This window comes from Lutzomyia longipalpis, chromosome 2, assembly GCF_024334085.1.
Source record: "Lutzomyia longipalpis isolate SR_M1_2022 chromosome 2, ASM2433408v1".
NCBI lineage: Eukaryota > Metazoa > Arthropoda > Insecta > Diptera > Psychodidae > Lutzomyia > Lutzomyia longipalpis.
In genome coordinates, this window is record NC_074708.1 from 11,470,197 (window position 1) to 11,492,971 (window position 22,775).

General features: G+C 34.5%; 1 protein-coding gene across 5 annotated transcripts in view; it reads left to right on the top strand.

The window, feature by feature from the left end:
* Window positions 1–22,775, top strand: part of LOC129790672 (hemicentin-2) — a 129,192-nt gene that overhangs the window by 18,111 nt on the left and 88,306 nt on the right. For 4 of the 5 annotated variants that reach the window (XM_055828313.1, XM_055828314.1, XM_055828317.1 and 1 more), the window contains exon 3: window positions 2,196–2,222. The exons of the other annotated variant lie outside the window; for it this stretch is intronic. In XM_055828313.1, the coding sequence (XP_055684288.1) occupies window positions 2,196–2,222 (27 nt within the window). The remainder of the gene's footprint in view (window positions 1–2,195; window positions 2,223–22,775) is intronic. 5 annotated transcript variants of the gene reach the window in all.

A 22,775-nucleotide genomic window follows, 5' to 3' on the forward strand; every position in this document is an offset into this window, starting at 1 on the left:
TTTCCGCTACTTTTCATCTTTTTTTTTACCTCCTCCTCTTCTTCCTTCCTTCCCTACCTTCACTACCTCCTCCTCCGCACCCGCCCAACAAGCATTTAGGGGTTGTACTCATGCTCTGATGTACAAGACGGGAAAATTGGAATGAGGATACAATAAACGTTCACAATACATTTCTCGGGAAGTGCAGATTTCGTATTTTATTTGAAATGTACTTGAGTTATTCATCTTTCCTCATAGAGAACTTTCATCCCGTCCCACGCATAGCTCCCCAACTGGGACCTTCTTGTGTCTCCTCCACTCTTGTCCCCCAAACCCACCCACAAATCTTGCTTACATCAACCGAATAAATAAGACGATTATTTTATGAAAAGGGAAGACGCAACTGAAGACTCTCCTCCCCTCCCAGAAAAGGGAAAGCGCTTTTCTCTATACCCCAAATTCGACAGCAATAATATAAAAAGCAATGATAATGATATGAAAATGATAATGGCTGTGTGAGACTTTACCAATATAATTTTAATGTCAGAACGGTCTTTTTTTTTCTTAGAGGGAAAAAGGAACGCGATGATAGGTAAAGAGGGGAGAAAAGATATTTCTACAAGGTTAGCAGATTACGTTACATTATGCGGCTCTTTTTGTTGTCGCCCACCTTCGGAGAATTATAATATTATTCACTTTTTACGGATAGATATAGGTATACTGACTTTCTTTTAATGCATACGTTACACTGTTAAACATAGACTATTTAAGACAGAAATTATTAGAAAATAAAAAAGGTATTCTTAGGGTGATTGAATAATTTTTAAATTAATCTTTGGGCCTTTTGTTTTTATTTATTGTTTGTTTAATATTCTGTCTAGAAATCTATTTTATTATGTTTTTTTATGATCGTTCAAAATCATGAAAAAATGTTTAAATTTAAGAATTTTAGAGTTTTTAAGAAAAGTATCATTAAATAGAGAAAAATCTTTTAATTTCTAACCGTGCCAGAAGGCACACCACCGCAATAATGGTTTTAAGGACCATCATTGAGGGAATTTGCGTAAGCATTCAAAAAAAAATTACAACGACAAGGCAAAGCATTAGGCGAAGTAGAAAAAAAAAGATGAACATTAGTCAAATGAAATTTTACAAATGAAATCTCAACATTAAACCATACCTTTCGTATGCTTCCCATCCACTAGGCGCCTCCACTGTGCAGGTACTTGGCGTCTCCACTTAATCGCAAGAAATCTTGTGTGTTATAACATTTTTTTCTTGAGTGTGTGACAAATTTATTCTTTTTTTTTTTGTGCCGTCAAGGATGGAAATATTTCTCCTTACACATTTTTCTTTGTAAATCCGAGAGGCTTTTTAAAATAATTGACACGAACTTCCCAAAAAGGATGAGATTGATGGTGGAGGTGTGAAGTGTGAAGGGAAAGTATGTGGCTCCCTTGTGCCCTTGCTCGCTATATACAACTGTTGGTGGGAAAAAGTTAAGAAGCAAAAAAAATGTATACCAAGAAGCTACATAAAAAGTACGAGGAAGAACGATGGTGAAAAAGTGCTTTTTGCCTCTCCTTCCGCGCCAAAGTTCTTTGATACATTTCGGAGACGTGCAAGAATTGAGTTAAACTCTGTGTTGCCTGTGAATGCCTGCAATGACGACAGAGATGACGAAAATGTTATTTCCCATAGCAGCCACCATACCCACCTTCCTGCCTTTGGTCCTTCAGATGGCACAAAATGAGGCAACGAGAGGAGACAAGAAAAAGAAAATATAAAAACGAAGAAAAAAGCTCGAAGCACAAAAACCAACAAACGAGGCAAATAAAAGAAGCACCTCCGTGATATATCGCTGATGTGGTGTATATTTTAAATATCACCACACCGACCATTGCTTAAGTCTTATTTTCAAGTGAAAATCTTGTGTCTTTGGGCGCGCAAATACCATTTTAGAGGTGTGCTGTGGCAGATGTTTTGAAAATGTCGCAATTAACCCAAATTGGACCTTATTACACCGAAATACAATGCCATACTACACCCCACCAACTGGCTCTTCTATTGAGTGAAAGAAGAAGGCACATACATAGGAGACATAACGAGATCTCCCCGAGTTAACTTACACCTAGATTTTAGATTAATTCACCCCCTAATTTGACGAACATGCAAAAAAAGTATATTAACACATTTCTTATATATATTTCTTCCAGGGCCAGAGGCCGAATCACACACCAAAGGTAATATTTTATTAAAAAAAATTAATTCATGCATGTGGGAAACATGAGAAAACTATGTGTAGTTGAACGATATATATTTACTTGAATAAACCACGCTAGGGAGCTTACTATCAGTAATAAAATCTAACAAACTTCTCGCTTGAATAGAGCAATTTTTGCCACCCCTACTGTAAATTTTCCTTTAAATCTTAATTTGTATCTATATACATAATTTCAGCCCTTATCTCACCTCTACGCTGTCCACACACTCCCCTATTTGTGTGGTTGTTTTGATGTACAGCCTATTCTTTTGATAAGCTGTGGTTTGTATTATATACACATACTTTCTATCCGTGGGCACGTTTCTCCGCCCCCTCTATGTTCATTCACAAGTGCTCTCATTTACAGTATCCTGGGTGTTTCCAATGTGTGTCCGTGGACTTTTCAAAAAGCACAAGCATTGGGGGGAACAAAGAGTGTGGAAGGATGGAGAGTATGATGGAATAAGCGGTCATGGTGAAATTGGGGAGGATTGTATATAATATGGGATGAACTCACAGGGAAGGAGGGAGGGCAAAAAAAGCTCGAAACCATATAACGTGGCAAGGATAATCCGAATGGAGAAAAATATTCCAGGAAACTTGTTGTACGTGGAATGAATAGCTAAAAAGTCGGATGTGTTTGCACTGTGAGAGAAGACTCATCGCCCACAATAAACTCATTGGGATGAGTTGCAAGCAAACTCTGTGTCACGCTGGAGACATTGGGGGGTTATATTGAGAACAATGGTTTGTGCTTGGGATGATTCTGACCACTTTGACCCACTTGATTGTCTGCCGAGCATTCAAAATAAAATTTAACTTCTTTTAATCGGCATTTCACGTGATGACATCCCCTTAGTTTGTTTGCTAAATCATCTTATACTCAAGAAAAGCAGTGTACATCAGATGAGCTGGTGGATGATGTTCTTAATGATGTTTATTGAAATATTTCTAGAGCTTTTTCTCCAAGATATATGTAGATATATACGATGAAATTGAGGATTTGCCTTAATGTGATGAAATCAATATATTATGCCATTATGTTTTGTATCAAAATTCAAGGATTGGTTAAGCTCTAGTAGTAAATTACAGTTGTGATCGAAATAATGATTGTTACGTGATATGGGTCTGCTCTGGATGGTGTGACAGGAAGTCATGGGAATTTAAATAATGTATGACATCCTTTAAATTATAATACCTATTTTAAATTCAACTAATCTTCAAATAATATGAGAGCCTGAAGATTGAGGGTTGTAGTTAATTTTGTACTTTTAGAAATATTTTTTTTTTATATAATGACGAGGAAAATCTATTTTTTCTCTTTAATCTTCAAACTAAATAAAATGCATAAAAAATTAAACTAAACTCTAAACTAGACTCAAGGGTAGCTTAACAATTAATAAAAAAAATTGAAAAGCTCTTTTTATGATTCCCATATTTTCTTTTTTAAGATACATAGATTCTTTGGAGATAGTAAAACAAGCTTTTTCATTGTTCCCTATCATACTTTATTCATACTTTGGGAAGACTTTAACAGGATCTTCTTTAGTCCCTTCTCAACTAAAATCATCTCAGGGGTACTTCAAAACTTTAATTCGATGTTGGTTTAATATGGAAAAGTCGGGTACTTAATATGTAGAACAAAAGTGGATGATGGAGCGAAAGCCCGGACGAAAGGTCAGTTGATGCATTGCAAAATGCAGTTGAAAATTATTACAATCACGCATACGTGGGATCATATTTATGCAATATGGATGTAACATGAATATTTAATGATGGGTTAGTGTGGGCGGAAAGGTAGACTATTTATACAAAACACTAACTGCGTCGTTTTCAACACACATCCACATCAATTGATTATGAATAATTGAGGTAATCACTCTGTAAATGCTGCCAATTTAATAATAGAATTATACATTTATTATTTAATGATAGTAAATAGTATTTCGCACACTATCGAATATCACCCATACCGCACCAAATCCCTGCAGAATGCCAGGATGGAACATGACACGAGCTTAAACTTTCATAGTGAAAATGTGTCAATTGGTGGATGGGTTTCTCTCACATTACCATGGGGATTTTTCCGTAGTTTCACAAAAGAAGAATAGAAACATCTGTATGCTGGGAAAGCCCAAGAAGGATGAACATGCTTGAAGCTCATACAATATTATTAGAATGAATATGATATTCCTCTATCCAAGGCAAAGAAGTAATATGTAGGTACAATATGGTGCGAGAAAAGCTTTCGCGTTGAAGCTTTTTTCTTCTTCTTCTCCATATGCTATTCTAATGTTGTACATAAGAATGTATTATTTATTTGTATTGCACAAGATTGTCTGCCGCGCTATATTTGCACAGTTGACACATTCTATGTGGGCGATAAATCATAGTTTATTGTATAAAACAGTGGCAATTTCGTATAAAATATGGAAGATGAAAATGAAGAAGGACATCATCTTGGGGCGAGCAATCGAATGAAATATTAAAATTTGCTCCCACGGTGTGTGTATAATGTTATTACCTACTTCCATCCTCACCCTGTTTTCCAACACATTTTCCACCATCACACAGGGGGTGTTTCAATGCTAATTTTCAATGCACGTAGTAGTGGAAAAATCGAACTTTCGGTTACTATTCACGAAGTGAAAAAGCTTATAAAAATGTTCGTTAGGTTTTTAAGAGTTAAAATATTTTTTTGCAAAACATTCGTATTTTGTTGGAAAATTCTTTCGAATTGCATTCGGAAAATGCAATGAAAACACATTGTTACATTGCAATCCAGCGACGTTAGAATTTTCTTAGTTTTAATCTAACTTTAAAACTGTCTCAATTTTCAACTGAAATCCTTAAAAGCTCATGTATATTTTTAAAAGCTTTCAATTCTAATGGTCAAAATTTTAAAAGAGAGAACTTTTCAACCCCTAAAGTATCTCTACCTGTCCTATACAAAATGGATATTTGCGAGAAAGCTCGACTGTTGCCCGCGAAAAGGCTCGTGATGCGATTGCAAATGGAAAATTCGTGAAAGTTGAATGCCTCAAACGTTCCAAGACGGTATATGTACCGAATACCTATATATAAAATACGATGGGGGCGGTATTTGAGAATATACACCCAAAGGAATGAGAAAGAACCTTTTTCATGGGGTAGTTCGTTTATGTGGAGTTTCTCACAGGGAATTAACACTTAACGAAATTGTCTGTGTGCTGATAAAAGAAAATTGAAGAATGGTGTCGAGACGCCTTTTGTAATTTTTCCCTGTAGGTATTTTTAATTGTTTTTGAATTGAGTCAATTAAATTAGAGCAAGAAGGCGCCTCAAGGTGTGACGAGGAAGAGAAAGAAATTAATTTCAATTCCTTTGATGATTTCAATTTTGTCAAATTATATTGTCTTTCATATATACTTTTGTCGCTTTTCGTTACCTTTTTTTTCTCCCTCTGCATTGCTCCTCAGGAGCTTTGGTTTTATTCTTTTACCCACCATCGTCCTTCGTTCTGTACTATTCTTTTATATGTGCTGTATCTCATGAGCTTTTCTTTCTTCCTTTATTTTTTTGTCTCGCTCTCCTTTCTTTCTCTGTGTGTATAATTTCAACCACTTTGAATGGGGAATTGTTAAGGGTGGTTGGGAGGCTTTCTCTTCTTCGTCTATATATATTTTTTTTATTCGTTCCACCTCTGCAAATATGTATGTGACGCTCGCTCTGTGTTCATTGTATTGTATAAATGCTAAAACGTTTTTAAAATAAAATCAGTGAAGTGAAACTTTTCTTCTCCTCCTTGAAAATTTCTCCCTGACATTTTCTTTTTTTTTTATTTTAAAATTTTATTCCATCGTCACTGAATCCAAATCATACACACAATCTAATACCGGTGTAACACAGTGTGGTGTTTTTCCCGTGAAAAAATATGTTAATTTCAGTTGTTACCGTCACTTTTTTTTTGCCCAAGCTGAGTTGAGTGGGTAAAAGGAGGCAATCCACCATCCTTTTGCGCCATCAACGCGATGGAGTGGCACACGGCAGCTCAAAAATTGTAATTTACTGCCCACACACACACATCCCGATGGAAAGGATAAAAATGCGCGGCCCAAGCACATAATAATACCATGTAATACTACCGGGTGCCATTGGGTTGGTGGGTGGGTGGTTGGGAAAAAATGTAGGACCAGCAGCACACGGAGGAACAGAATGAATCGCAATGCATGTGAAGTAGTCATTCAACACCTGTGTGAAAAAAAAATATTTTCCAAACTCTGAGAGACCCCATATACGAAACATTCTTCCACCTCCGGGGATTTAACATGCAAAATTTGAATTTTAATATCAATACAATGAGGGGGAAATTTTTCTCTAAATAATAGAGAAATAAATTAAACATTTAATTTTCTGTGTGGGTGGATTCACGTGCTTTGCTCGCCTTTCACTGCCCTTTTCACAGAAAAAGCCATACCTCGCTCTTCGTGGCTGTGAGGGAGAATGTAGGCCAGTGTGCGGCTAAAATAGCGGGGTTGGAAAGGTGAAATTAAAATGTTCGGTTTCTCTCCCAAGAAAACTAATTCCGACCAACATTAAATTATCTCCATAAATGAAATTTCCACGGAGCTACAATCGATTTTCCTCCACACCGTTCTTATTTCATTTCCCATGGAAAAAGTTGAAAGAGTTGATCAGTTTATAGATTAGTGATTCTTAATGAATTTACTGAGCTACAAAGAAATACTTTCATTTCCTAGACCTTTTAGATTTTTTTTGATGGTGAAAAACTAATTTATTTATTAAAAATAAAAGAAAATTAAATATGTTTTTTTATCGTAAAATTATTATTATCTTCTTTATTGAATTTCATTAAGGTTTATATAATTTTTATTAATTCAATATAATATTTTGGCTTGTGATTTGAATTCAAATGATATCGTTATGCAATAATATGCGAAAAATCTCTTAAACTTTGATCGGTTCTTTTTTGTAGCTTTTCTTTCTTAAGGTCCTTACCAGGAGGTTTGAAAAAAAAATCAAGATTTCTCTACAGAAAAGTGCTGGTTATAATTTGCAAGGAATATTTCTTTCTTTCTCAGTTTCTTATTTATTTGAATAAATAATAATTCTCTGCACTACTCAAAAACTTAATTCCATTTTCAAGAATCTTTAATAATCCTTTTATGGAATTGATTTAAAATTTAGAGACTTTATTCACATACAAAGTACAAAGAGATTTTCTTGGGCTATCTAATCTCCAAGTTTCAACTCTGTTCTCCATCCCTGGTAGGGAGTCCCAGAGGAGGTTCTTCGACTTTAGAGCGCTCTTTTGCCCCGCCAAAAATGAAAAGAAGCCACATCTTCTTCCTCTGCACCACTTGTCCAACCCAAAATATATTCACACAATACTTAATATTGTATAACATAACAATATAAAAAGTCTGTGCGAGGGTGATGATGAAAACTTTTTTTATGGCACTAAAAGGAGTAAAAGCGTCTTGAGGAATTAAATTTTTTGTCACCAAGAGATGGTGGTTGTACAATAAATTTTTCTCGCAGGCTCTTTTCCCAACTCCGTCGTGGGGAGTGTGATGGGTGGAAGTCAATTTTTGAGTGCTGGGTGCGTCTTTAGCGGAAACTGTGGGTACCTTCCGTTCGCCGCAGTGTCTCCCTTTTTTCTGCACCCCTGTCTCTGGGGAAGAGCGGCTCTGAAGCATGTCGTAAAAAGTTTGTAGCTTCCGCCACAGTGACTGGTAAGGTAATTGTGGCAATTAAAGGTAAAATCGTTTACCTCTAATTAGATTTCTTTTAACGGCCCATTTCATCCCTTAACCGCAATCCATCGAAGCAAATTAAATGCCCTTCTCTCCACGGTATGTGTGTGTGGTTTCGTGTACGATGATGGGTCATTTCGCTTGGGGAACTAAACATTCCCAGTAAACAAATTTTGCCAATCATTGATCAATCATTGAGGTCAATATTGAGTCAATATAGGTCCGCATAGATGATCAATAGTTGATCAATCGATTGATATACAATTATCGCTCAATAGGTAATCAATCCGATTGATAGACAATTATCGCTCAATAGGTAATCAATCCGATTGATTTTCAATTATCGCTCAATAGATAATCAATCCGATTGATTGTCAATTATCGTTCAATAGGTGATCAATCCGATTGATTTGCAATTATCGTTCAATTTGTAATCAATCTGATTGATTGTCAATTATCGTTCAATTTGTAATCAATCTGATTGATTGTCAATTATCGTTCAATAGGTAATCAATCCGATTGATTGTCAAAAAATGATGAGAAGCGATTATTTCTGCGCATGGATGTAAATTAAAAATTTACTTTAGTTTGATATTTAAATTATCAGGCGTAAAACTCATGTAGTGTATGTTCTCAAAGTCAACCAGAGCCCCCAATCACGTGTGAGCAAACTTCATTTTAAGCTATAAAAGGGTGGAGTATATTAGTAGAGGGATGAATAGCCGTTTCGGAGGAGTTCATGTGCCACAAACAGACAGACTTTTCAGCTTTATATATTAAGAATATAGATATATAATATTAAATACACGTCAAAAGAGTTTGAAAATTTTTCGAATAGCCATATGATATACGTCAAACTTAGCTACTATTTTGTTGAAAAATTTTTGGCATTGGAACCAACTTAAAATGGAATTTAAAAAAAAAATGGCATTGGAGCCGGATATTATTTTGAAAATTTTTACTCTTGGAGCCATGCAAATTTTCAAAAAATAAAAAAAAAAAACAACATAATCTTACTTAGCTGTTTATCATGTATCTCTCTTACATGATTTATCATTTCTGGGGAAAAAATGTCGAGATAGGGATATGCCTTTTGCGCACCACGGTATGGCAGCCGCTTTGCACATTTGGCACCCTATTTTCGAAAGCCGTTTACCATTTATACCACCATAGAGTCTTTATAATACTTCTCTAGATAAATAAAGCTACATACAAGTTGCTTTATAGTTAATCTAAAAAAATTGTGTATTATTTTTACTCTATCAACTATACACATCTTTTAGTTTATAAGCTTTTTGTATCAGTGAGGTTGACAGATGCAATATCTGAAATCAACATGAACGTCAATTCCAAATCAATGAAATATAACGTCCTTTTGATTGCCCTCTTGATTAGCTACTAAAAGCAGTATAGTTATATACAACACCTCTTGATTAAACCATTTCTCTCTTTTTGCTTTTCTTAAAACGAATAATTTTAAAGAAAAAGCAAAAAAAATCCCCATGTTCATAGAACATGGGGATATTATTCATGCACCACCACCATTATTTGCAACCAGCTCATTTGCAATATATTTCTCTTAATATAAATACCCATTTTTAGGTAATACTACTTAAAAGTAGCATAACCATACACGACACCTCTTGATAAACCATTTCTTCTCTTTGCTTTTCTTAAAGACACCCATCAATAGGAATGACTTTTAAGAATAAGCACAAAAATCCCCATGTCCATAGAACATGGGAATATTCATGCACCACCATCAAATGCAACCAGCTCATTTGCAATATATTTCTCTCAAACAAATACTCATTAATAGCAATAAATTGCTATACCATCTCATAGTTACTCTCTCATTTAATAAATCATCGCATATTTACTCTTATTTTGTGCCATTAAAATCCATCTCTTATACTCCACTCCACATATTTCTCTTACTCACCAAATTCTCTCATTTCCACCAAATCTCTGTGAAACACAGTATCATGCATCTTTGCATTACCGAAACTCAATACATGTGTACATTGTACAACTTTTTTTGTATAGTAAGACTTAGTAACTCACATCATTCTATGAGAAACCATATATCTTGCTTCAAACCTTTGCTCTAAACTGTGGTAGAAAAGGGGGATTAACCATCTTGAGATCATCATAGAACATTTTTATATTTTTAATTACTTCTAAACGACATCTTAAATCAACAAAAGGGTTAAATTAATACGTTTTATGCGCAAAAAGTTGTGCACAAGGAATTTATGGGAATTCCTCTTGTGTGTGGTCAATACTTAATCTTTTGGTCAAAATTGCAAAAATTAATTCGCGATTTTAGCAAACTTATAAAAACTCCATGTGGCAGAAATTTTCGCAGATATTAGCGTTAATGATTGCTGAATATCCCCAAATCAAAATTGTGGGTGATTGTGTACTCAGGAAAGGGAGGGGGAGATTTTTCTATGCACCAAATTATACAAATGTAAGTGACATTACCAAATCTATAAAGAAAACATGGGAAAACTGAAAAATCCTTCGTCCGAAACATAGTTTCCCGCCTTCGTCTATGTATTTTAATTGTAATTTAATTAATCCTTTTTTAATTAATTAATCCCCTAATTAGTTATTGTAACACAAAGGATTATATGGGAGACTCACGCTCTGAATTGCATATAGTACACGTCAAAAACAGTCTCATTGGTCTTAGAGTAATTCTTGTACATACTAAAAGTAAGATGTATAATAATCAGCTTCTTTCGCAGTTGGGTTTATGTAAACAATAATTGATCAATACTTGGTCAATTTATGATCAATCCTGATTGAGATAAAATTGAGTCAATATTGACACTGTCAATATTCAATCAATCATATTGACTCAATATTGACTCAATCAGATTGATTGAATATTGGCAGTGTCAATATTGAGTCAATCAGATTGATTGAATATTGGCAGTGTCAATATTGCGTCAATATTCAAACAATTGATTGAAATTATGAGATTGACCAATGATTGTCCGCAAATTGTGTAATTGACTGATGATTGACGGATGATTGCTCGTAAATTTCGTGATTGACCGAGGATTGAGCATAAATTGAGAAAAATTTAGAGGTCAATAGTTGATCAACAGCTGATCAATCCATGATCAATTTGATTGAGATAAAATTGACTTAATATTGATGCTATCAATATGGATTGATCAATAATTGAGTATAAATTGACCAATTGATTGATAAAAAAATTGAAGAACAATAATTGGTCAATCCATGATCAATCCATGATCAATAATTGATTGAGTTGTAGTTGACTCAATATTGATAGTATCAATATTGAGTCAATATAGGTCCGCATAGATGATCAATTATTGATCAATCGGAATTGATCTGCGATTGACCAATAATTGACCAATGATTGATCAATCGATTGACAGGCTCAATTGATTTATCAATTATTGATCAATCATTTATCAATCTGATTGATTCAATCGTGATTGAACTTTTATTGGCTCATCATTTTCCCTCATGTCCTCGGAAAAATTCACGTGCGCCTCGCGAAAGTTGTTTTCTCTCTTATAGAAACCTTCCTGCGGTGGGATGGTCCGGTGCGCGCAGAAAAGTTACTGGCGCTACTATATTCACAATTGCTGGGGCCAAGCAATTTGCCAAACAAGCCCACCAAGTGTGTGACATAATGGTGCTCCTAATGTGTGTTCAACTGTGGATTGCTTCCATATTTCACCACAAGCTTGACACATTCCGGCCATTCTTATTATTATAAACAATAATTATTTTGAGCAATTTCCATTTTTATTTGCATTCTCCCCACACACACAGAAGGAGTACATGCCGGCTATAATTTTCTCCTATACAAGCCCTCCTTTTTCTCGCACGGCTCCCCCCCATGCTACACGTCTAATTGACAAATTAATTTTAATTTATTTGTCCAATCCCATGAGCGCAAAAGTGACACTGGCTTCGTGGTTATTTCATGGAGAAAGTCCATAAAAAATATCCACTCTCATCCGTGTGCTTATTAATAAATTTTCACCCACCCTGTTTTGTTGGGGGTATACTTTTTGGCAATAAACTCATCGTGTGGTCAATAAAAAGTTTCCCCATGCGGAAAATTATTATTTAAGTGGCAAACTTCTAATTTGCTAATATTCAAGGGAGAAGAATGTTGGTTTGGGGGATGTTTTGCTCGCACAGAAGGGACATGTAAAAAAATGAGAGAAACTTTGAGTGTTTTCCGGTGCTTGATAGGCTGTGGTTGAGCTTTACTGTAGAGGGAGTGTTGGTTTGTTGAATTTTATAGCATTTTTTTATAGAATAATTTCATTGATTTTAAAGTTTTTAAATATTTATTTTAGGAATTTCAAGTATTTAAATCAATAAAAATGAACTCGAAAATTTGCATTTAAGGAAAATTAGTTTTTAGAGTAGTTCAGACACATACCATAAAATTATTATGATGTTTTATATTATATTAATTAGTGAAGAGATAGAAAAGAACTTTTTCATTACTTTTTTATCTATTCTATGGAGCTAATTAGTAAGTTTTTATTACCTACGATATTTTAAAGACCTTAGGGAGGGGTGGGTGTTAAAAAAAAAAAACGATATTTTATTTTAAACGTACAATATTACAATAACAGTTCTTTTATAGCACAAATTGTGTCTCTGCTTAAAAAGAATATTACAACTCATCAATTGTAAGAAAAGAACAGATTTACAGATTTTGTTAATCTAGCTGGCAATTTCTTGAACTATCACTGATGCATAAATATTTTTACTATCTGTAAAATTATACAAATAGCTTTCTGAATACATAAAAAAACATCAAGACAATTTTCTAATCCTTTTATTAAAGCCATATTCAAATCACCACAATCCCCTCGCTCTCCATACTCAATATTGCATTTTCTTCTTTTTTTTTCAATTCCGGAGAGCATACATACATACATATTTCACAAAGTCGGAAACCTTCAAATATTTAAATCACTTAGAAAAGTTTATCTCACAGAAGCTCTGTCTCACTGGTCTCACTCTTATTCTCCCATCGTGACGAGAAAGTTTGTGTACTTCACCACCGCTGAAGTAACTCACTGTTAAATTGGTAGAAATTTTCATGTGAAGCTTCAACATTTTATATCTCTGCAGACTCCGTGTGTGTATATATGAAATTGAATGTTTCAGATGTTGGGAGTCTGTGGGTGGTTTGAGGGAGGTGGTAGGGGCTTGGTTGGGAATAACTTGAGACTATTTTCGCATCATTTTGGGGAATTTTCTTTGGGTGGAAATTTCACGATCACGTGGAGTGCAGATTTTGCTCATATAAGGGATGAGAATTGAATGCCAAGTTTACCAAAAGGGAAAACTACTTTCAAACAATCCGGCAAAAAGGGAGGGGAGCTCTGCACGCTGAGTGAAAATTCTGCAAAGAAACTATATAACACACAGAGAGAACGTTGAGAAGTCATTTTGAAGAATTGACATACCATTTGGATGACAATGTTTTGAGAATTTCGAGCATTTTCATTAGTAGACGGTTAGCGAATTCCAATCATACTCAATACGAATACACACACGCGGGGTAAGAGTTGAAAGGGAGAAAATTTCGGGAAAAGCCAAACGATTTTGTAGGTATTGAACGGGCTTGTACTTGAAAGTATTCTAAAAGTTAAATTAAAATGAATTTTCCCATTTTTTTGCCCTTTTTTCCCACTACCACGGAATTTCGCTAGCATTTCAAATTGAGCTTCTACAATTGTTTGGAAAGAAAAGAGCTGGAGAATTTTCCTGCTTTTTGCAATTTTCCACTCATCTCACTCATTCAACTCTATGTACGCTAGAAATTTAATACTCCCGAGTGAGTTTGTAAAAATTTTCTCACTATTCTTCATGAGTATGCATTCTCCCAACTCTGTGGTTTTTTGTGTAGAACGTATATAGTTAAAAGTAGTGTACGCGTTGGTAAAATTTACAGCAAAAAAAAGTTTATTTTTTGCATTTGTGTTATTTGCAGAAAATATCACATAATATTTGAGCAAACTCAGAATTGGTTTTCAATTTTATCAATTCTTGATTTTTTTTAAACTCAAGGAAAATTGAAAATTTCTCCCATGCAAACTTAAAAAACCTCAACCTTTCTTTGTTGAGAGTTATAAAGAACTTCTGGCGAAATAAATAAATAAATTAAATAAATTTATAATTCTATCAAAATTGTAAATGAATTATTTTTTAGTAAAAAAAGGCTTTTTTGTGGTTATTACAAAAAAATCTCAATTTTTTGTTAATTAAGCCTTTCAATGCCAGATTAAACTTTTGCACAGATCTTTCATCTCATTTTATTTTCGAATACATAAATTTTCATATGGATTAAGAGAGCTTTTGTGTGTTCGCAAAAGCTCCAATGCTCCAAATATATGGTGTTAACATTGAGCGCGGATTCTCAATATGATTAAAAAAAATTAACTTATCTCCCTATTAGGCTTTTTATATGTATTTTTAATGACAACTTCATTAAATAAAATGTGTTTACAATCTATATTACGTCTGTTGATTTAATGACAAATTAAAATCGAATTTGCACATCGTAATATATTTCTATCAGCAAGACATTCTTAGGGAGAAATCATTTCTTTTCTTTTACAATTGTTCACGTGTGAGCGTGAAGAATAATTAAATTATTTAGTGAAAAATTCCAAAGTCAAAAAACATTATCGAATTTATCTTTAATCTATTTTTATTCAACTTTGGGGTGCCATAAAATTTGTAAACAATGCCCCCACCATTCAATTTAATGTCAAAATTAGGGCTAGAAAATGCAATTGTAAGAAGTTCTTTTCTCTCTTCCTCGTCCTTTGCTCCAGTGAAGTCAATTGTGGAGCTTTTCTGTTTAAATTCTTTATTAAATTGTTCGTGCAAAGTAAAAGTGCGTTTTTATTGCCGTGAAGGGCGGAATATTGCTGCGTGAGTGTGGACAACGCCAAGTTCCAGCCCCCCAGAGGACAGGGAAAGATACCCGGCCCGCAAGATCCCGTCAAATTTTTGATCCTTGCGCGCCGGACGTAAGTTAATAATTTCCCCATCGTATCTTTCAAGGTTTGAGGATACAACAATTAATACGGAAGACATTAATTTCAATAAAATTAGTAAATTGCATTGTACAGCGTGAGGTAAAATGTAAATTAATATATAATTTAATCACATGTGTAGAGTTTTATAAGTATTTTTTTCTCATACCCCAGCTGGTTCATTGAAGTGTGTGCTTCGCAATTCAATTCCATGCTGGGCTTTTTGTGCAAACTCTTCGAGAGTAGTTGATGATGCTACCCAAAGAGCATACTGTGCAGCAAAGGGGTACATGTATACAGTATAGGAAAAAATCGACAAATTCCCATTAATTTTATCCCCAACAAATGCCATAGGTCTCCCAGGCAAAAATCATGATAGAATGCAAGTGGAGAAAAAGTGTTTGAAGGACTCTCAAAAATCCCCACCATGGAAATTCATATTTACACATTAAACATCATGTTGTACAGAAATAATAATAGTTTTATTTTTTCCCGTATTCACTCTGTTCCACTTTTTTGTACCTCCCTTTTGTGGTTGAAAATACAGGACGTATCTGTATAAAAAAAAAAATGTCAGGATATTCATTGGTCAGTATTTTATGGTACTTTTTTGGGGGGAAATAAAAATTAAAATACGTACATTTTCGGTACAGTTAAAATGCTTTTAATGTGAGGTAGTGAATTTTCACAGTTTATGCTACCGGTATAGGGCTACACTATGTTTTTGAATTTTCTATTAATTTTTTCACGTTGTATTTTACCTTTTAAAGATAAATATTTTCTTCTCAACGAAATTCGTTGAATTAATTTAATCAAAAATACTTTGGGGTGAATAGGATTGATTTTTTGTATTTAGAGGTTTTTAATAGTCTGTCAAAAACAAATGACAAGTTTCTTATTTAAGTTAATTAATTAAATTCATTCTAGGAAAGCGATCCTAATCATTTCATTAATCGTTACCACCAGAGATCTCAAAGAAGTCGTTGTTACATTCCTAAAATGTTTACCTATTCTTGAAAAGCAATAGAGAAAGTTCCTCTGAAGGTTTTTCCTTGAAATAAATTCAAGAAAATACTTTAATTCCGAGAAAAATGAATAAAAATTCCTTTGAATATCTCTTGCTAAACTTTAGAAGTTTTTCCCTCAATCAAGTTCCATTCTTTACAGGTAAAAAGAAATTTTAATCCTGAAGATTATAATTAAAGAAGAATAGATGAAAATTATAAGTTAAGAGCTTTGAAAAAAAAGGTAGGATATTTTTTTTCGCTTCTCATTCTATTTTAGGGCTTTTTTTTGTAAATAAAAAAAAACTTCTCACGGTGAATCACGCATGAGGTGATCTAGGGTAAAAAAAAAGTGATAGCCCCACGTGAACGCGTGCCTGGGTGGGTAGAGCTCAATGTAATGACCCCATGGCACGATAGAGTAGCAATCAAAAACATGATATTTGCACGTGGTGAGTGTCAATTACAGCGGGAATTTTTATGGTGACCTTCTTTATAAATGCCCAGCCCGGAAGTTGGTGTTTTGTGCTGAAGTCAGAAAATTAAAGAGCAACTGCCGCACATACTTTGTGTCCCTGCAGTATTCCCGTGATTATTGGCACACGTCAGCTTTTCCGAATGAGCTTTTCCCATCCCATTCAACCAATACCCTCCCCCTTTTCCACTCTTTTCTCATCACGGACCCGTCTTCCTCGTATATAGCGACATTTCGTTCACTACGACGGTCCGAAAGGACATGACTGGCGTTGGGGTTGGGGGGGGGGAGTAATGGGTGCGAGAGCTTTCTCCTCGCCATGATGAGATATATTGCCTGTGTGCTTTTGGGTATCCGACACATTGTTGAAGGGGGATGGGGGCATAAGGGTTGATTGTGTAGCAGAAAAGTAATGTTTATAAACAGTCGTCGGAATACTGATGCGTCAACAGAAAAATGGTATTTCCTTTGGGAATACGAACTGACACGTGCAATTGGAATTATATTGCATTTTTCTCCTCAATAACGATGAAGATTTTGTTTCATATCAACATCCATATATATTGCTGCACACACAAGGCAATATTGGTGGGTGCTTTGCTGACTACGTCGAAGAGAGTACCAGAGTCAACAATAATAATATTTACCGTCAGGGTGCTTTCGTCAATTACCTCTTGCAGCAAAAATGAATTTTATTTGTGAGCTATGAAACCCAATCAGAATTCATTGATCGTTTGCACACTTGAAGGGAATGTTGAGAAAATAAAATGAGAAGATGATATATTTGTGACAATTATTATCCGCAAAATACTACCATCGAAAGAATATATGAAGTGGGTACTTTTTCACTCAATAAACTTAATGATTTCTTTTATATTCCTCCTATACTGACCATGTAGAGAATTATTGGGGAAAATTTCGCTATATTATATGGATGAGATGTGGGGGTTGGCGTTCATTAAAAGCAAAACGTCCTTTCCATTCTTCCACATCCACCAAAGTAATAAAGTTCATTAGGGACTCATTATGTTCCTTTTTTTATATTCCCCAAAATATTATACATATACAGAGGGGATTATATTAGGCAAAATATCTAGCTGAAAAAATTGAATTTCGTGCATTCCATACAAATTAATCTTCTCGTAGCTATTGGGGAAGACATTTCCACATCAAGTGGTGGTTGGGGGCATAAAGGAGCAAATATAAAATTTAAATATGATTTCCCCCTTCGAACTTTTCTATTTCCACGCCTCAATACGCTTTTATCATTGCGGGGAGGCTTTTTACACACCCGCGCGCTTTTATTGCCACGAAATGCGTTTTATTTAATTTCTTTTAAACAACTCCTTTATAATTTTTTTTGGTATGCGGAAATTTTTACGCTGAGAATTTATAAATTAATTAAAAACTTTTTTAACCGACATTTCTCAATCTTTTAGTCATTCCCAGAGATTTTTGCTGTAAAATGGAAGAGACATGGGAGGCAGAATGCGGATAATGAATTCGCATTTTAACTTTCTTTTCCATATTTGGTTTTAACTATACGTATTTTATTTTTATATTCTTTTTTTCAATTTCCTCGTGCGAATTCATTGAGCACGGGTAGATGGGAGGGAGAATCATGGGGGAGGAAGTGAAAAAAAGAAGAAGACGTTAAATTTATGAATTGGCAAGAAAGGGAATGGAGTAATATGCAAACAGGATTTCACGCAGCCGTATACCCGGTTGAAACAGGAAGTCTACAAGGTCCTCTTCCTTCATTCTATGTTAGGTACATATATCTACCTTCTAAATGTACAGAGATTCAAAATCCCTTAATCATTTTCTCTCTTTTACTCCCATTTCAATAGCCCCAACCCCTGTACCTCCTGTGGCTTATACAACCCCCAGATAGAGAGGTGAATTGTTCGCAATTTTCCATAAAGAGCCTCAAATCTCTATTCTTTCCTTACTTCCACCACTCCAATGCGATTCACCCTTAAAGGGTCTGTTGGTCCAGAGTAGAAAACCTCCTTCACTCGACAATCCTCTGACCGAGCCATGGTGGATGCTCCAGAGAATTAGATGGGGGTGTCTTCTTTGTGAATTTTGCCCTATAATTGCGTCTTATTTTCCTTACATACATACTGTAGTAGTTTATTCTCAATAGCGGAAGGTCGATGAAGATTTTGGAGAATTCTGAAATTTTGGTTTACCTGCTTAGGGGAGAAAGGGTGGATTTTAGTCACGAACAGTAAAATTTCACATTAAGCCTTGGAGCAGTTTAAATTTAGTGCGGGGCTGTATAATTATGACATAATTAAACTTAACCCATTAAACTATATTTGCCCACAAATCCAATTTATTTTCTCTGTTACCTTACTATGTAAATTTAATTCAAGGAATTTGATGAAAGTTTCATAATTTTAATGAATAAAGTAGCAAAAACAGAGATTCTTTAAAGCATGTTGGAGTGACTGTTTTATTTACTTAAATTAAATTTTATTAAATAATTAAGAATAAAGTATACGGTCTTTCTCGGGTTTTTCATTAAACAACAAGTAAAAGAAAAGCTTTTTATATTTTTAATGACTTATAAGATTCTAAAGAAAGTTTAGAATCGATTAAAAAGGCTAAAAATATCAAAATAATTCCAGAGTTCATTGCACGAAAAACTGTTGAACCCCTGAAAGTTTTTCTTTCTGAAAAAAAAAAAAAGATAAATCTATAAATTAATTTCACATAATAAATCATTTTCAATTCAGAAGGTTTATCTCTCTATTATCCATGGTCTATGAGGTGATGGGAAATCATTGTTAATACTCCCCATAATACTTTTAAACTTTTCTTTCGGGAAGCACAAGAAACCTGTTTGGCGGAAGGAAAAGTCTTGGGGGGGGGGGTGGCGGAAAAAAATCCATCTAACCCAAGTTTACTCTTCAATTTAAATTGAAACAGTATGAAATGCAATATCTGTCTTGAAAAGAAATATCCAAGTTTTGTGAAAAAGTTTTTTCCTCCACAATAGCCATGTTGCTTGTATACCTCATCGTGTGCCGGGGCGAGGGTGTGGGGGTGACTTGGTGTGCTGAGGGGTTGTGTGATGCTATAAACTTTCTTTCAATCGAACAATAGAAATGCCTTTCCTGTACAAACTCATAAATTAACAATGAAAATTGCTAATTGAGCCTCATTACACTGAAACAATAACGATCTTTTCATTGTTGAAGAGAAACTCCCATCGACATCATCATGTGTTTTAATAATCGCAGTCTTGTGTACATTGGGATGAAAGAAGGGATGGGCTCTTTGGGATTGATTTTGGTTGAAGTTATGTGAATTTGGGGCGATTGAAAGGCTTCATGTGGGGGTGGTGGGAGGGAATGAGTAATGTTGTTGAATGGAAAATCAATACAGGATGCAAATCATAATTTTTTGATCCATTAACTCGGATGGATTTCCCATCACTGTGCATATCCATTCACGTTCATCCCTTTTGCTCTGTTAGCAATGTAACCAGTCTCATTGCACCTTATGTTCATAGGGACATTTCGAAAATGTTGGCTTCCTATGCAAAAGGTCCATGTGTATATGATGTGTGTATGTTCATGTATACAGCTAACATTCATATAATTATTAGGAGTTCCGGAACGGAAGCGCTATCCATGTAAATACGAGTGGTGTAACACAAACAAATACTGTTCACAACCAACCTGCCTCCCCGCCAGCCCCCCTAAAAACAGGCGCCCCAGTGACCAATCCCCAACAAATAAACGTCCAATGTGAAGAGGTTACACCAGACGCGCATAGGTACAGGGGGATTTTGGCGCAAGCTGACCCTTTCCATTACATTACAAGCAGATTGTTTATTGTTTAATGAAATTGTTCCACAGAGACTATTGATCATCAAAATGGTGCCATTATCCCAAGCTGAAACGCAATTCATAACATTTCTCTGATGGTGTTTATCCAGTGTGCTCAGAGGGGGTACACCAAATTATAATAAATGCCAGAAGGAATGAAACAATCCAATGCCAGTATATATATGCTAAGCATCCATACATACACTTCCCTCTGACAAACATACACCCATATTTATCCGCAGTGAAATCAACATTCATCCACGAGTTATTGCAAATATTGCGGGGAAAAGAATTTAAATAATTCAACCGTGTATATGGGGTGGGTGTTGTTTTGAGCTATTGGGAGAAAAACCAATTTATTTGTTTATGGTCTTCTCATTAGTAAACTCCATGCTATGTGTGGGGCTTTTGCGGTGAATTTGATGGGGCAAGAGGAAAATTGTTAGCGAATAATATAGGTTAGGGAAAATTGTGCTTTCAATTGTCCAACTATCCATAGAGAAAACATTTTCAAAGTTTAATCAATATTTTAAAGAAAATACTTCACCAAAGAGTTTTATATGCAAAACTTTTCATATAATCCCCCTCTCCTCGTCTTTTAGAGGTTTTCTCAACAACTTTAGTATACAATGGATAAGGTATTAGATGGCATTAAATGATTTCGGATCAAAGAACATTTTAAACATAAACACAAAGATTATAAAATATTTCCATTTATATTCAAACTCTGCAGCTTTTTTGTTATTTATTTTCTATCAAAGATACATATAGAATAGAATTTTATTTCCAAACAAAGAAACTTTTTAAACTTGAAAAAGAAATATTTTGTTCATTAAAAGTTTATTTATTGATTTTAATTAATTTTGTCTTTCTTAATCGAATTTCAAATTCATTGGAAAACCATGTTTTTATTCAATCCAAGAAAAACATTAAAGCTTGTATCTTATTGATTTTTCCTGAGAGGGGTAGACCTTAAATCTCTTCTTGAAAGGAAAAAAAATCAACAACAATATTCTATATGAAATTCAAGAAGAGAAATGTACATAGAAGGAAAATGCCATTGGCATACAATTTTGCAATTTTTTGCGCATCTTTTTTTTTCAAATTTAAATTTTAATTTCCTTTCTCACATATTCATTTCTCTCTCACTCTTGCGCAATTTTCTTTTTGGGGAAATTCATTAAAAATTTCCTTTTGTGGTTTGAATTTTGTATCTCCGAAAAAATTGATTTCTCTCTGGTGCTTTTTATTTTGCTTTTCCTAAGCCACAAATGCGTTGCTTTATGAATTATTGAGTGAGCACGGGGAAAAGTGTTGGGGGGAGGTGGAAGGAAAAAACAAAATATGAATGAAAAGAATACGCAGAGCCACCCACAAATTGATTTTCAGCGAGCTGGATTAATTTTCCCTCGGCATTTACTGACTTTGTCACATTACACATTGCGTGAAACACCTTTTCAATTGGCCCACCCACACCAAACTGCGAAAGGCAGGTGTGTGTGTGTGCCATATAAAAATAAAATGTTAAATATAATTCATCGCATAATCGTTTATTCGCCGACCACTGCTGTTTATTCGCCAACAGGTTATGCTCTTTATTTTTTTTTTGTACCAAATAAATATACCCGCAATAAACATTCACAAAAAGGACAAGGGTTTTTTTTTTCATTAAAATACTGGTAAAGCGCAATGCTGAAAAGCTCTATATAAATACGCATTGACATGTGACTATTTATGTTTGGGAAATTTATGATTTTTCTCCCTCTTTTTTTTATTGAATTTTTGCTCTATTGCATTAACATTTTATTCCGCAATAAATTAGTTTAATTAATTGTATTAATATTTTTAGTGCAAATGAAAATATTTTTAAAGTAAATAATAGATCAAATTAATTAATAAAAATATTTCTCGGAAAAAATATCAAATTTTCCTGTCAAATTTGATGCATTAATTGACCAAAATTAAAATAAATTTGAATGAAAAATTAAACTTAAAATAGAATATCAATATCCTCCTCTTCTGATCCCTACAGCAAGTTCTAGCAAATGTACGAAATAGTGTTGAAAGGGAAAATGTATGAGAAAAGCCAGTATAGATGTTGGTCTTAAGCGATAATCACCTTGAGAATGATATTTGGGATCAAAAACCCATTAATGTCGGCGATTCTTGGGAAGGAGCGGAGGGCGAGTGAACGTTTCTATGCGAATGGGGTAATCGTTCACCGTGAAAATCTTCAAGAGACTGTGAAAATTTCATAATTTATTTCCCATCTCTGCATTTCCTTGCTTTTCCTCTTCCACACACCACCCCTCCCCCTCTGTGAAAATCCACTTTCGTCGCCCTCAGTTGCACATCCGCAAAAATGTCGCTCCTTTCCGATGCTATCCCACTT